The sequence below is a fragment of the Sciurus carolinensis genome, chromosome 3 (genome assembly GCF_902686445.1).
Source record: "Sciurus carolinensis chromosome 3, mSciCar1.2, whole genome shotgun sequence".
NCBI classification, from domain to species: domain Eukaryota; kingdom Metazoa; phylum Chordata; class Mammalia; order Rodentia; family Sciuridae; genus Sciurus; species Sciurus carolinensis.
The window spans coordinates 48,310,957-48,325,997 of NC_062215.1; the positions used below are offsets into that span (position 1 = coordinate 48,310,957).

The 15,041-nt window shown below is 39.3% G+C and overlaps 1 protein-coding gene across 5 annotated transcripts in view; it reads right to left on the reverse strand.

Annotated features, from left to right (window-relative positions):
• The window catches only part of Dnah9 (dynein axonemal heavy chain 9), a 338,036-nt gene that overhangs the window by 59,586 nt on the left and 263,409 nt on the right, over positions 1 to 15,041 (reverse strand). For all 5 annotated transcript variants that reach the window (XR_007107774.1, XM_047545691.1, XM_047545694.1 and 2 more), the window contains 3 exons: positions 13,576 to 13,716; positions 8,890 to 9,060; positions 7,058 to 7,180 (listed from right to left, as the gene is read on the reverse strand). Coding sequence is in view for 4 of the 5 variants with exons in the window: in XM_047545691.1 (XP_047401647.1) it covers positions 7,058 to 7,180; positions 8,890 to 9,060; positions 13,576 to 13,716 (435 nt within the window). In the remaining variant the exon portion in view is untranslated. The remainder of the gene's footprint in view (positions 1 to 7,057; positions 7,181 to 8,889; positions 9,061 to 13,575; positions 13,717 to 15,041) is intronic.

Genomic DNA, 15,041 nt, shown 5'->3' on the forward strand with positions numbered 1-15,041 from the left:
GGTGGATGGGTTTCTATCCTATTATCCTGTTTATTCAGAGTGCCCACCAACATCATTAACTTAGACACTTAATGATCTGCAGTCCCTCCATTATTATTCAACTCTGTTGATGTGTTTGGTTTCTCCAAATTTAGACTGCATGTTTAAGGCTCCTATGATAGTGCCATGAATTTTAAAATACCCAGTACACTCTTGTTATTTAAATTCATTCATTAATTCACTCATTCATCCATTCTTTTGCAGTAGCCCTAGGATGGCGGCTGGTGTTGGGCCAAGAGGTGGCACAGAGTTAGTGTTAACACAGCATGATCTACTTTTGCCTGATTAGTTAATGTCTCTTCTGCGCTAGTGGTCAACAGATGTTCCTCATTCTTTCTTGACTGGTACCGTGGGGTGTTCTTCAATTGTGCTGATCCTAAGCTGATTGACTGCCTTAGGTATATAGGACATTCTTTTCACCTGGGCAGGGGTCGCAGGTTGTAGGATGTAGGCCGCACGCCGCACCTCCAAGAAGTGGCCCACCTTTAAGAAGCAGTAGACCTTTGATAAGCGTAGCCTCTCTGAAAAAGTAGCATTCTCTAAAATTAAGCAAAGTCTCTTTTCCTCTAAGCAAAGTCTCTTTTCCTGATAAGCAAAGTCTCTCTTCCTCTAAGCAAAGTCTTTCTTCCTCTCAAAGCCTCTTTTCCTCTAAGACTAAAAGTAAGCAAAGCTTCTCTTCCTCTATAACCTAGCGAGCAAGCAAATAAGCAAGGAAGTAGCCCAGATAAAGTAATAGAAGTAGTTCAGTTCCAGTCCACCTCCGATAAATTACTGCGAGATTGTTGCTGCGGGAGGCAACATTCTTTTAACATTTATTGTATGTCTACTACTTCCTAGGGACTTGGAATCATGATGGTGAACAAACAGACATAGACCTTCAAGGAGCTTACAAGCCTAAATGGAGGAGAAAGGAGATGAGAGAGTCCTTGGAAAGCCCCAGTCTGAGGGTAGAGCATGGCAGAAAATAGAGCAATTGCAATACAAGAATCTCCTTGGTGAGAAGGGCAAGGTGAAGCTGCAGAAGGGCATATACATTTGATCTGGACTTGCCTATTCTCTTCCTCCATGGGGACGAACACAGGTCCTTTTACATGGACTCTGGGACTTCCCAATTTCATGCCGACCACTTACAGCAGGGAAGACCACACTTTTCATCCATGCTAAGCAGTGAATGGGACAGTGGAAGAGGCTCAGAATGACAAGATTTCTGGTCTCAGGACCAATGCTGATGAGTCATGGAAATTGGAGCCTGTTTTTAAACTGTCATGGGTTTTGGATTTTTCATCTGGAAAGTGAAGCCAAGTAATCACCTGCCATTTCTCTTACTCTAAGGTAGAAGCAATATTTTGAAGACTCTAAAGTCCTCCCTGGTCCTTCCTTGGTGGCTGGATAGCTATTGAATTGCAATTGCTGCTTTACTTATCTATTACTCCCACAAGATTGTGAGATCCCTGTGGGCAAGAACTTTCTAAGGCACTGCCTGGCACTTAGTGAGTGCTCAATTAATAAAGTTTGACATCTGGGTGGCCAGCAGGAGGGCTTTTGATGAACTGAGAAAAGCTGCAGCTGCTGTAATTATTTCTCTCTGTGCTGGGGAACCGACTTTCATCTTCTACCAGGCAGCCACTCACCTCCTCTCCCCGGTTTGCATCATCATTAACCCTTCTGCAGCCCTATTACTCCCCTGGCATCTCCACAAAAAGAAGAAAATTACACTGTGATCAGCACTCCCAGCTGCCAGGACTGGGTCTGAAACACACTTTCTTGAAGCTCTGGAGTGAACACAATTGCAATGTTTAATCTCTCAAATGAGGGAAAGGGATTTCTAGTCTTCTAATAAGCTAAATGGAAATGACTAATTAACCTAATTACTTTGGACTGCACAGCAAAATACAACTGAGCTAAACTGGAGACCAGAGTGGTAGTGAGGGCCCTTTTCAAAGGTTAACAAAGAAATTCATCACAGATGAGATTTTTCTAATGAAGAGAACATTCCCATTACCTTAAAGTTCAGAATTTGATGGGACTGAAAAATCCTGCCAAAGGATAATAATAAAAGCAGTATTTTATCAGAAAGATTTCATCCATTACCTGCTTATTAGTTCTTCTGGGGAAACAAGACAATCAACCTTCTTCATTAGATAGAATGCTTAAAAAATTTTTAAATCATGTCCTATTCAATTATACTTAATTTCTTTAGGCTAAAATCCAAGTGAATATTTTAAAAGCATATTTATCAAAGACATTGACAACGTGTACCACATATTGCATTGTCCCTCACCTGTGCACATCCTGGACTGTGCTTGAGTTTGAAGGATCTGGACTTTGCTACTTCACACAACAAACTCTTATAGAAAGATAAAGCTTTGCTCATTTTCAAAAGACTTTGAACAGCCTGATGAGCTCAGCCCACAAAACAAAATGGAAAGCAGAGTGAAGCAAAGCCAAGCCAAGCCAACCAAGCAATTCGTTTTGTGAAAAGAGGAATGGAATGAAATCGCACAATAGCTTTTGAGTTGAGCTATGTAAAATGAATGCCTGCGGATCACTTATTCGTCTTGACTTTTACTGTAGAGGGTTTTGTGTAATGATATAGAGAAAGGAAACTGGACTAGACCCAACTGGGAAACTCACAGTTCCTGAAAGTTTTTCTTTCTATGGACAAATTCTATCAGACACAATTGGTATCAACTATAGCACGTATACGTCTTATGGCTGGGTAATCAATAATCATAATTGTTATAGGGTAAATTGTGCTCACCAGAAAGGTTTATTGAAGAACTAACCTCTCAGATTTGTGAACATGACTTAATTTCAAAACAGGATCTTTGTTGATGCAACTAATTTAAGATGAGGATACTAGGGCGGGCCCTAATTCAGTATGACTGGTGCCCCTATAAAAAGAGGGGGGGGGGAGGACACATAGAGGGATGGCAGCCATGTGAAGATGATGAAGTCAGAGACTGATATTGGATTTATGGTGCCTCAAATCAAGGAACACCAGAGGCTACCCTACCAGAAGGTGGAAGAGGCAAGGACACATCCTCCCCAGAGGATTGGGAAGGAGCATGGCTCTGCCTACACCTTAATTTCAGACTTCTAGTCTTCACAACTGTGAAAGAATACATTTCTGTTGTTTTAAGCCACTCAGCTTAGTTTGTCACAGCAGCCTAGGAAACAAACACAAACACCATAACCATAATCTTCTTCCATTTACTGAATATTTACACAGTCTGACAACCCTCCACAAAGGTGCTGTGATAGCCATTTTGCAGATAAGGAACCAAAGGCTCAGGGTGTTAGGTAGGAGATAGGGCATGGGGAAGGGACCATCTCTTAGGGTTCTCAGCTCAACACAGGGCCCTCACAGTACTCCATCTGAAGCCCCTTCCTGTGAGGGAAAAAAGGGCCAGCTTGTGGGAAAAGTAAAAGCTAGATGACCGCAAAGGGAATTCAAGATCATGAAGGGAAAGCCCCAGTCTTGGGCATGCCCAATAGCCCAAAAGACTGACCTAAAGTTAACTTGTTGCTGTTGAACATATTAGTATTGCAGTTTGCTCCCCCTCTGTGCATTTTCTGAGGGAAAAATTAACTTACATGGGCAGTAGAAAAGAAATTATATCAAGGTGCCAATTAGCCTCAGATCCACCTAAGGGAGAAGGGGGAGAACTAGCACAGCCCAATAAAAGCGAGGTCTACTGTGTAGATGGTGCCTCGAGCCACTTCACAGCTCAGCCCACTCTGCTCTCCCAGTGTGTTACTTTCACTTTCAGTAAGCCTCTGCCCTGCCTGCAAACCTCTCCTGTCTTACTCAATTCTTTGCTTGGGATGCTGAGAATCCAGATTCAGGATTCCCTGGAAACCCCCACCCTTGCACTGGCAACCAGAGGACTAAGATGACATACCAGAAGCCATATGCACACATAAACTTGAACTTGAACCCAGGTATGTCTGACTCCAGAGCCTGTGTTGACAAGTTCATTTCCATCATTGTTCTAGTTCTGTAGATGGATGCATTCAGAACTGCTTTTCAGAAACTACTTTCCATGAATTTATCAGACTATGAGTCTGATTCTCAAGGTCTGAGGTCATATTTTCCAACAAGGTAACCACTGTCCATGGATGACCATTGGGCACTTGAAGTGTGGTTATTGGGACAGAAGGACTGATTTTTTAATCTAAGATGGTCTTGCCATGTTAGCCAGACTGTCCTTGACCTCCTGGGCTCAAGTGTTCCTCCTGCTTCAGCTTCCTGAGAAGCTGGGACCACACATACATGACACCGTGCCCTGAATTTTTAATTATATTTCATTTTAATGGCTTTAAAATTTAAGCTTAGAAATTGGAACTTATTTTAGTAATAGGAAAACTTTTAAATATGTTTAGCATGACTTGGGTATAGGAACTAACTGTTTCAACTCTAACTTTTATGAAATCTAAATACAAATACTTCAGATGAAAATTTAACTTCTGAATTGATATGAGCTTTATGTATAAAAATACATGTGAGATGTCAAAGACTTAGTACAAAAATATCAATTAGTTTTATATTTTACAGTTTGTATCCTAAATGTTCCCCAAAGGTTCAAATGCTAAAGGCTTGGTCAACCAGCCTGTGGCACTACTGGGGAGTAGTGGAACCTTTAGGAGGTGGCAGAAGGAAGTTAGGTCATTGTGGGTATGCCCTGAAGGAAAGCTTGGGACCTGGCCTCTTCTCTCTCTTTTTTGACTCTGTGGCCGCCATGAGATGAACAGTTTTCCTGTGCCATGTACTTTTGCATGATGTTCTGCCTCACTACAGGCTCAGAGCAGTAGTGTCAAGCAACCATGGACTAAAACCTCTGGAACTGTGAGCCAAAATAAACATTCTCTCCTTTTAAGTTGTTTATTCTGGATATTTTGTCACAGTAACAGAAAGCAAACACAATAATTTTATATAAACTGCATATTGAAGTGATAATATTTTGACTGTAGTGGGTTAAAGAAAATAATTTATTTATGTTATTAAAACTTATTCCATGAGAGGGAGGGGGGTATGGGAAATGGTGGAATGAGACAGACATCATTACCCTATGTACATGTATGATTACATGAATGGTATGAATTACATCGTGTGCAATCATAGAAACGAAATGATGTACCCCATTTGTGTACAATGAATCAAAATGCAGTCTGTAAAAACTAAAAAAAATTATTCCATCCATTTCTTTTTACACTTTTTAATGTGGCTAATAAAAATTAAAAATCATAAATGTGGCATGCATCACATTTCTTTTGGATAGTGCTACTCTAGAATAAATATACTCCAGAATGTATCTATTTATTCCTATTATATGTGGTAGAAAAGTTGGTGGTTTTCCCAGATACCTGCATTTATTACAATTATTCTTAGGTGTTTTGTGAGTTTGTGATTTTTGGTTGCTGTTGTGAAGGAATTTCTCCTTTGTTTCTTTCCCAACCTGTTATTTCCCTTTTCATAGTTATAGACACTGAAAAAGAAGTTAGGAAAGTATTTTGAGCAGAGGTAGCATTAGTGGAATAAGCCTAGAATTTCCTAAGATGACTCTTTTGAAGGGGGAAGCATGCACATAAACGATTTATGTGGGGGCTTTTGTTATAAAGTAAATCGGCTTGGATGGATCTCAAGGGAATTATGTTAAGTGAACAAGCCCATTCCAAAAAGTTATGTGCCATATGTTTCCATTCAAATAACATCCTTGAGATGACAAATATTATATAAAAGGAGAATAGATTAGTGGTTAGGCAGTAGTGAGAATTGGTAATGGAGGAATGCTGTGATTATGAAGGCCAACATGAGGAAGCTCTGTAAAATGGAAATTTCTTGGTCTTGACTGTGGCAGTAATTGCATGAATCTATACATGCAATCAAACTAAACACACACACACACACAAATTTCTGTAAAACTGGTGAAATCAGGGTAAGATTGGTGAATCATGTTAATGTTAATTTCCTGGATAGGTTATCATATATAGTATTACAAGATGTTAGCATTGTAGGAAGTTGGGTACAAGGAATATCTCTGTATTATGTCTTACAATTGCCTGTGAATCCACAATTACTTCAAAATAAAAAAAATGAGTAAGAACTATAAAGAGAAAGAAAACAAATTCTATTACTGTAGACTCATACTTCTTGGTGCTATCAAGCCTCTGTAAAATGCAACAAACATGGAAGATCATAAATAGGATTCATCTTATGCAGATGCCATTCCATGGGTGCCCATTCAGGTATGGCCTGGACTCTCTGGAGTTGGGATTCACTCAGATCTCATTTCCTGCAAGCATCATGTCAGGCTCTCTGAATGCAGGGACTGCGTCCCTTTATAGACCTTTTCAACATTCATAGAATCCTAACTAAACTAAGCTGCACAAAATGTAATGAAAATGGGCTTTACCACCAGCTAGACCAAAATATGCATTCTGGATTTGCCACTAGTAGGAAGTGGGACCTCAATTTCCTCAAATGTTAAATGGAAACAGATAATACCTATTGCTAAGATGGATGTGAGAAAGAACTAAGACCATGCCTTTCTGAGGCACTCAATAAACATGAGCTATTTTCACTGCTGAGCATCCCAGGTTGGAATGCATTCATTCCTTGCTTGGAGTCTGAGTTCAGATTCACATGGAGATGTCTGAATAGAGCTCTGGCACTTTTCTGCTTTTTAGAAATGCTCTAGCAGCATCTCCACATCAGTCCCAGGGATTCACCAAGGAGCCCATATTCCAGTCCTGAGCCCTGGTAGATGAAGGCAGCTCAGAGAAACTTATGGGAACTTAATATTCCCTCCTCCCCGGAGACAGAGCCCTCACATACCAGAATGCTTACCTAGGAAGGATGAGCTGACTGTGGGCATCCAGGAAAGGGGATGCACCTATGTTCAGCACAGCTCCATGCTTGAACTCCAAAAGAGAGTCTCATTGACATCATGGGGACAAGTTTCAGGAGAAAACTAAGAGATGAGAACTTGACTTTTTCATGGGAACCAGTACTGACCTTGACACCTCCCCAGGCCTGATGGGAGAGGAACTCCACTGGGCTATGGGTGCCTGTCTGTGCTGGAGATCGAAGCAGGAAGTCTAATTCTGCTGCACTGATTTCCTGGTTCATGAGGAGGATCTGCAATGAGGAAAAATGACATCGTATTTCTTTAGCTTGTGGTGGTCTCAGGTCCTGGGGATCTTAGGGATTGTCACTCAGTGTAATTATTACTGCCTCTGACACTAGGGCTTGCCCATCAGTTTTCGTTATTTAAAGAGGATGGAGTGGAAGAAAGCGTATATTTATGCAAATTACTTCTCTGTGCATCTGTTTTCAACCCAAATATCATAGTGACTTAACTGTACACAGTGGATGACTATATATCTTGGTTAGCAGGCATTTATTATGTATCAATCATAAATGCCATGGAGTATGTGCCTGAAATTTAATTGGGCAGATGACACATACAAATGACATGATTTGAGGCAAGTGCCAAAGTGACATATGAACACATGCAAAACAGAAACACATATATGAATCAACGATGTGAATATATGCAAAATAGAAGCACAGATATGAATCAATAATATGAAAGAGGTTCCTGAATCAGGGAGTGACCAGCAAGCCAGAGGAATGAAGAGATTAAATTAACTAAATTTTCTACAACCAGTTTTGTTGATTTTTTTTGTTTGTTTTTTCATGGTACTGGGGAATAAACCCTGGGCCTTTTATATACCAGGCTAGCCATCTACCTCTGAGCCACATCCCCAGCCCTCTATGAGTAGTTTTGAATTGAGTCTTGAGAAGCGAAGAGATGGGAATATTTGACAGGAAGACAGGACTTCCAGGGGTGGAGGGGAATGAAAAGTGCAGAGGCTTGGAAGGGAAATTACAACAGTGTGTGCAGGGAGGGAAAAACCTTTGGCTTGGTCAGAGACATGATTTGCAATGAAAGGTACAACCCCTGTGTTTTCAAAGCCAAGCTGTCATTTAGTCTGGCGTGGGGAATACAGAATGTGAGAGGAGTAGTGGATGCTAACCTCTACGAGCTTGACTTTGGAACATGCAGAGCCAACACAAAATGATACAATATCTGACTTTTGGAATTGGAAGCGGTCTTTGAGATAGTCTAATTTGTGCTACCAATTTATATATTGAAAAAAATTCCTAATGCTAAATGATTAGGGGGATAAGTACAAGGCAGTAAATTTTTATGACTTTTTGATATTGAAATTAAATGGAAGACCAGGGTTTCTCATTAAAGATGCGGCAACATTAGAAGTCCCCAAATTTCCCAAGCCTTTAGGAACTAAAGCTGTTGAAAATTTCCTCAGGCCATGGCTGCTATTGCTACACAAATTCCTGTGTGATTTCTTATCCCAGAAGAAGGTTAGGTCAGTAAACTTACTATCTAAAGCTAGATAAATATTGATGGAACTAAAGTTCTTATGGCATTGGAAAATCTTCTAGTTTTTGGTATGGCCATCTAGTTCCATCTTCAGTACCAGTTTTGATTGACTAGTCATGGCTGCTGGAGGAATATTTTTAGAAGGATCTTAGCTCATCCACGATTAGCAAGAAGTAGTACAATGATTAATTAAGCATATCTGCCATGAGGGGGATAATGGTGGAGCAGCATGCATGTACCATATTGGACCTTCTTTGGGAAGTGATGTTAAAAGAACAAAGTTTCAGGGCTATGGCATGACTCAGTGATAGAGCACTAACTTAGGTCCTGGTTCCATTCCAGTATGGTGGGGGGAGGAAAGTTTCTTAACACTTGATGATTGGACACTGAAAATGGACACTATCTTCTGGAAATTATTTTCTTTTCAGTTTACTTTTACCTGAAAGGTGAGTTGGGCCAGGTAGGTCAACTTATCACACTCGAAGAGTCCGCGGGTCGTATACTGGTACACAGAAAAGGTTATGCTGTCTATTAGATTGGTCACTCTCTCCTTGACGCTCTCACCAGGAGAAGCCTTCTCTACAGCCTTCTGGAAGACGATACTGAAGGCCTGAGGACAGAAGGTAGCATAGTGGCAATTTACACGGCCCTCCTTTTATATAAGAGTGGTCAATTTTCCAGTCCACCCAGAGAAAAGTTTTCCCAGTATATCTGGGAAAGACAAGAAGAGACAATGGCAACAAAAGAAGATGCTGTTAGTTCTTAATTTGTTCATTTATGAATCACTGCATTGCTATGGGAATGCCACTATTTGAATTTGGTTTGTCTCCTCTGAAACTCATATTGGATTTTAATCCCTTGTGAGATATTAGGAGACTGGAAACTTAATCTGACTATGTTATTTACAGCAGGGGTATTTGGGAGGTAGGCAGAACTGGATAAGATAATCAGGGTGGAGCCCCTATATTTGAACGGTGGTGGTTTTATAAGAAAGAGAGAGACCAGGAAACACACATGCACTTCCTGTTTCTTGCCATGGGATGCCCTTCCCCACCTCAGCATTCTGCTAGCAACAAGGCCATCACTAGATGTGGCGTCTTGACCTTGGGCCAAGAACTGTGAACAAAAATAAACCTCTTTTCTTTATAACTTTCCCAGTCTGTGATATTGTTCTTTTAGTATCAGAAAAGGATCTAATACAAGGACATATAGAGAAGAACCCAAGGCTTTGATCATTGAAGAACAAACATCCAGAAGTCAATATACTTTAAATTCAGTAAGTTTTGGGTGGATAACTACTTGAATAGAAAGTAGACAGAGCCAAGAAGGGCCAGCTGGGATTAATGATGATACACAGCATGGGATAAAATTCTTGGGGGCAGAAACAATCCTCTGTACAACTTTGTTGTCTTAAACTGACCCTTACACATAAGAGGCAGTGAGAATATTTTTAGTTAATGATTTTTCCTTTTGATAATGACCAGAATCTCAGATATTATTTGTTCTTTTCCTATTAGCTTTGCAGTCATTTGAAGAGTCCTTGAAAGTGTCCTTTTTCCTCATGAAACTTCTGCAATGGTGAGAGTATAGCCTGCTTTGGGTTCTTCTGAACTATATATTACGGGTATGATGGAAATAAAAATCACATAAGTTAATTTTCTCTTGTTTTAAACTTAAATAATGACTACTCATAAAAATGAATATTTGGAATGCTACATTTTAAATGTGACATGAAGAGAACAAATCATTAAAGAAAATAAAAGCCAAGAATCAATTGGACCCTTCAGATTCTTGGCTCTGCAGATTTCTAGTTTCTTCTCTATTTTGCTCTTATGGTTTCAAGAAGAAAAAAAAAAAAAAAAAAAAAAAAAAGAAGAAGAAGAAGAAAACCTTAACTCTTTTTAAGACCAAGTACTCAAACCTAAATGGAAACCACATAATATTTGAGTCTCAGTATTTCTTCATTTGCAAAATAGGAAAAAAATGTGAATTTCTTTCTCCATTCACAGATCCATGTTTTTTCTTGTTAACAAAGCCTTTGAAGTCTTTCTTCTTCGTTTGCCTTTGATGATCTCAGCAAAATCTTCTGCCCATCCATTGTGATGTTTGCCTTCACTTGCTAGATTTTAGTTGAAATAATAGCTCACTAAGAGCTGATGAAATAATAGCTCTCTAGAACCATACAGATTAATTTGAGAAGCTTCCATGTGCAGAACAGGTCCACAGAGATGGATATACCTTTTCCAGGTGGTTATTACAGCTTTCTTCCAAGGTGCTATCAAAATGGCAGTGATCAGCAAAGAATCTCTAGTCACTATGTTTAAATAAAATGATTCCCAATTCAGGGAAAAAACTAAAGAAAATGAAAAACCTAGTTCATTAAGAATTTTCTTTACAATAGCTTATTTTGACTGTCTTTTTTTTCCCATCCTTTTTCCCATCTGCTTCTCTCCCTTTGGGGGTATGGATGCTCCGGTGCTGGGCCTGATCCTCACCCCCATAGCTTCCTCCAAAAGGCCTGTTCTGCCCACATGGTCTTCTTGTTGACTGAGCCTCCTCTGGGTAGATACTCATCAGTTTTTGGAACATTTTTAGGGCCTATGATCAATTGCTTGGTGTTTTAGGAGTGTTTTGTCTTTCTACTTATATGAAAATAGTTATAAGGCTATTATATTTCCCAGAATCAGTTCAGCTCTGTGCATATAATAGGACTAAAAAAGAATTTTGAATTAGTGAATAACCATGCTCTACTAATGCCTAAAAGAATGAGGGATGCTCTAGATCAAGACTGTCAAACTCAAATGCCTCCAGGAGCCAGGTGTACAGACCAAACAGGGATGAGGACTGCCATGACACAGAGGGCATGTGCCCATCTAGGGAGCAGCAGCCCTTGGCTTCAGCAAATTCATGGCATGTGGAATGTGAGTACAATGTTGCCAACTTTCTGAATTTTCATGAGAAATCATAAATTGGTATTTATGTGAATCTTTTTTTATTATAGTTATTATTTGTGGTGCTGGAGATGGAGTGGCGCATGTTAGGCAAGCACTCTACCACTAAGGTATACCTCCAGACTAATTCTCCTGATTTTAAAATATTGGTAACCAATTCAAGTATTTCACAAGCCTTCTGTGGACTAAAGAGAAGAGATCAGTAAGACCTTGGGTTCCCAGTTTGAGACCAGTGATCTGTGTTCTTCTCGCTTCTATCTATCTTGCTTTCCCATCTCTTGGAGAAATGGTATTTCTCCAGTCATGCCTTTCTGTAGAGTGCACACAACAGCTATGCTGGGCCTCCCATCAGTCTGCAGGAGATCTGTGTGAGGTGTCTTCTCATCTGTGACACTGTGGTGATCTGCAGGAGATCTGTGTGAGGTGTCTTCTCATCTGTGACACTGTGGTGACTTGCATGTGTGTCTCTTAGATTTGGTTGAGTTTTGAAGAAAAGTTACTTTGCTTTAGTTCCATCTTAACCACATTTTAAACTTCAAGTTCATTTAAAACTTGGATCTTGATGAATTTCTGCTTGTGTAAAAGCAAGTGCACCTCTTTTAATGTATTCTTGCTTGAAATGCTTTGAAAGCTGGGACATATGGCTCCTGGCACTATGGTCTTCCAACTGCATTGTTCTTTTGGTATTTCTGAAGATCCATCCAACAGCTATTTGTCATAAAGAATTTCAATCTGTTTTCAATGATCTAGTTGGTCAATGAAAGGTAGTTGTCCTTGGCAATTCTTCATAATAACATGGAGAATCAAAATGAAACTCTTCCTTATTTTAAAAGTAGTGCTTCAGAGTTTCCTAGATAAGGATGCTATTGTTGCAAAGCAACTTACAACATTTTTTTCTTTTTGTGGTGCTGGGGATTGAACCCAGGACCTTGTGCTTACATGGCTAGCACTCTACCAACTGAGCTATCTCCCCAGCCCCACAACATGTTTTTAACACATATTTTCATAGATTTTATCTGACATCTTGCTTTCCAAGTCACCATGCTAGGCTTCTGATAGATACCTATAGTCGACTTCAACTACTCTTGGAACTAGGGAAATGACCCTGTAATTATTAGGCTAATGCTAAATTTTACATCCGCTCTTGGAATATTCTATAATTCTCTCATATGTTTTCGTGATCTGACTATAAGGCCAAGGATTGAGTTTTGTTTAAGAAGATAAAATATTAGACATATATATCTTCCATGTATCTTCTTAAGGGAAAGGGATTGGGAAATGGTGAAAAGTTCTTTCCAATTAAATGAGCCCTGGGTACTGGAGAGTTTCTGATTTCTCAGGTGTTCATCACCCCATCTACCCCTTGGCCTCCACACAGTGATTTAGCATTTAACACACATACTAGGGTGTGTGTTTTGTGTGTGTGTGTGAAATCTCTGGATCTATATACATATGTTCTCTTTGTCTTTCTCCTATTTGTACAAGTGTATCTCCTCTCTATTGGGTCAAACCAATGAAGTTGTCCAGACACATTACACCACCTTTTAATGCCTCTTTAATTGTGGCATTTTGATGTATTCACTAGGGAAGATGTACTTTCAGAGGTTCACTTAAAATTTATGGGTTTTATTTTTTCATGAGTAAGGTAAGTTTAGTCAGCACTTGCAATTTGCTAACAACTTTGGTTTCAGGAATATTGCAACAACCATAAAACAGTTGCTTTGGGGATATTAATGTAATAAGAAAAGTAATTTAAAGTTGGCTGTTTTGATGGCATGCATTGGTCTTTCATCAATACAAGTGATATGCATATTCAATCATCTGTATTATATTTTAAGCTCCTGGAGACAGGGATCATTTCTCATATTTCTTTGATATCCTCTTCCACACATCCAATATGCACACGTTCAGTATCCACCCATATTGAATGTGCTTATGGAATGAATGAAGCCCAGGCTTGCTGTGGCACCTGCTTCCAATGAATTATATAAGACTCAATTAAAGAAATGAGGACTATAATATAGGTATGAAGCCAATGTAGCAATTCTTCTGGTCTAGATCTTTGAGATCTCCCATAACTAATGAACCACATGGATAAGCTGTCATGGAAAATTACATTAGCAATATTACACTGCTTCATTATGATTCTTCAAAAAACTCCAGGTATAAATCACCTTGAGAGAGAACTGGTACATTGGGTGTATCTTGCTGAGGTCATTCAAGATGAAGTAGAGCAGAGAGGCTCGGGCAGCTGCTGGCCGATAGTGCTCTCGGGCCTCGTTGATTTTAACTTCAGTCACCTTGGCTTCCTGGACCTGTTGGGAAAAAAATAGCAGGCTATTGTTCAAACCACATAGGGCTTCCAGCGAATCAAGCTGACCTTTTGGTTTGAGTAGTATGTGTCTGTGTATGGAGCGGAGTGAGTGGAAATGGGAAAAGTGGGAGGAAGGTTGAAAAGCCCTGTGGTACTCCTTCATAGAGCTTGAATGGAAAAGGATAGTGTACACAATCTTGCTTTCACATGAGTGAGCTGTCAGTTCTCTAGTTGAGAAGTATGCAAGCGTCTTAGCTCCATCTCTGATGAAAGGATTTCCTGGAAATGCAAAAAATATATACTGCTTGAAAATGGAGTCAATGCCAAGCAGGTAGAAGTCCATGGAAAGAAGCAAAATAATTTTCTTTTTAAAAAATTTTAATGAAATATTATATAAATTCAGAGAAAATCTTTTAATGGAGTATTTTATTTTCAGAAAATTTCTTATCACAGATGAAATAAGAAGAGAGGCTGAAGCATCAGGAAGAGACGAACATGTCACTTAAATATAAACCTCAACACTCTCTGCCCTTAGACTCCAAAATAGAATAAAACTACTGATAATTTGAGGGAGTCCACAGGAAAAAGCAATGATCCCTACTGAAGATGTCTCACAAGAAGAAGCCCTACCAAAGGGGACAATTATTTAAGACCTCTTCCAATGAAGTGAATACCTCCTAAATCCCAGAAGGATTGGCATCCTAAGAATTTAAGACAACTAAACAACTTAAAATAGAAAGACAAATACTGCATGTTCTCCCCCATTTCTGGAAGTTAAAAAAGAAACAAAAACAAAACTGATCTCATGTTGGAAGAGAGCGGAATAATAGTCTTTAAAAACTGGAAAGGGCTGGGGAAGGCAGATGGAACAAGTGTGTCCTTAAGAACAGTAGTTATAAAAAAGCATACAATAAGGTCATTACCACAAAGAACAGGAGTATGTGAAAAAGAACTAACTAGACTTATAGAAATAAGACTACACTTACTTAAATTTAAAAAATGTACAGGTAAATATAATAGGGTTGAGTCAAAACAAAACAAAACAAAACAAAAAAGACTGGAAGAGAGACCTAAAGAAATTATTACAAAAGCAGTTCAGAAACAAAGACAGAAAATATATAAGTTTATGAGACTTGGACAATAGAATGAGAAGATTTAGACAGTCCTAGTAGAAAGAAGTAAGGAATAGAAAGAATGAAGCAGAGACAATATTTCAAGGTTTTTTTTTTTTTTTTTTTTTTTCAGTATAGGAGATTGAACCCAGTGGTGCTTACTAAGTTCCCAGGGCTGACCTCAAACTTCAGATCCTCTTTCCTCAGCCTCCTG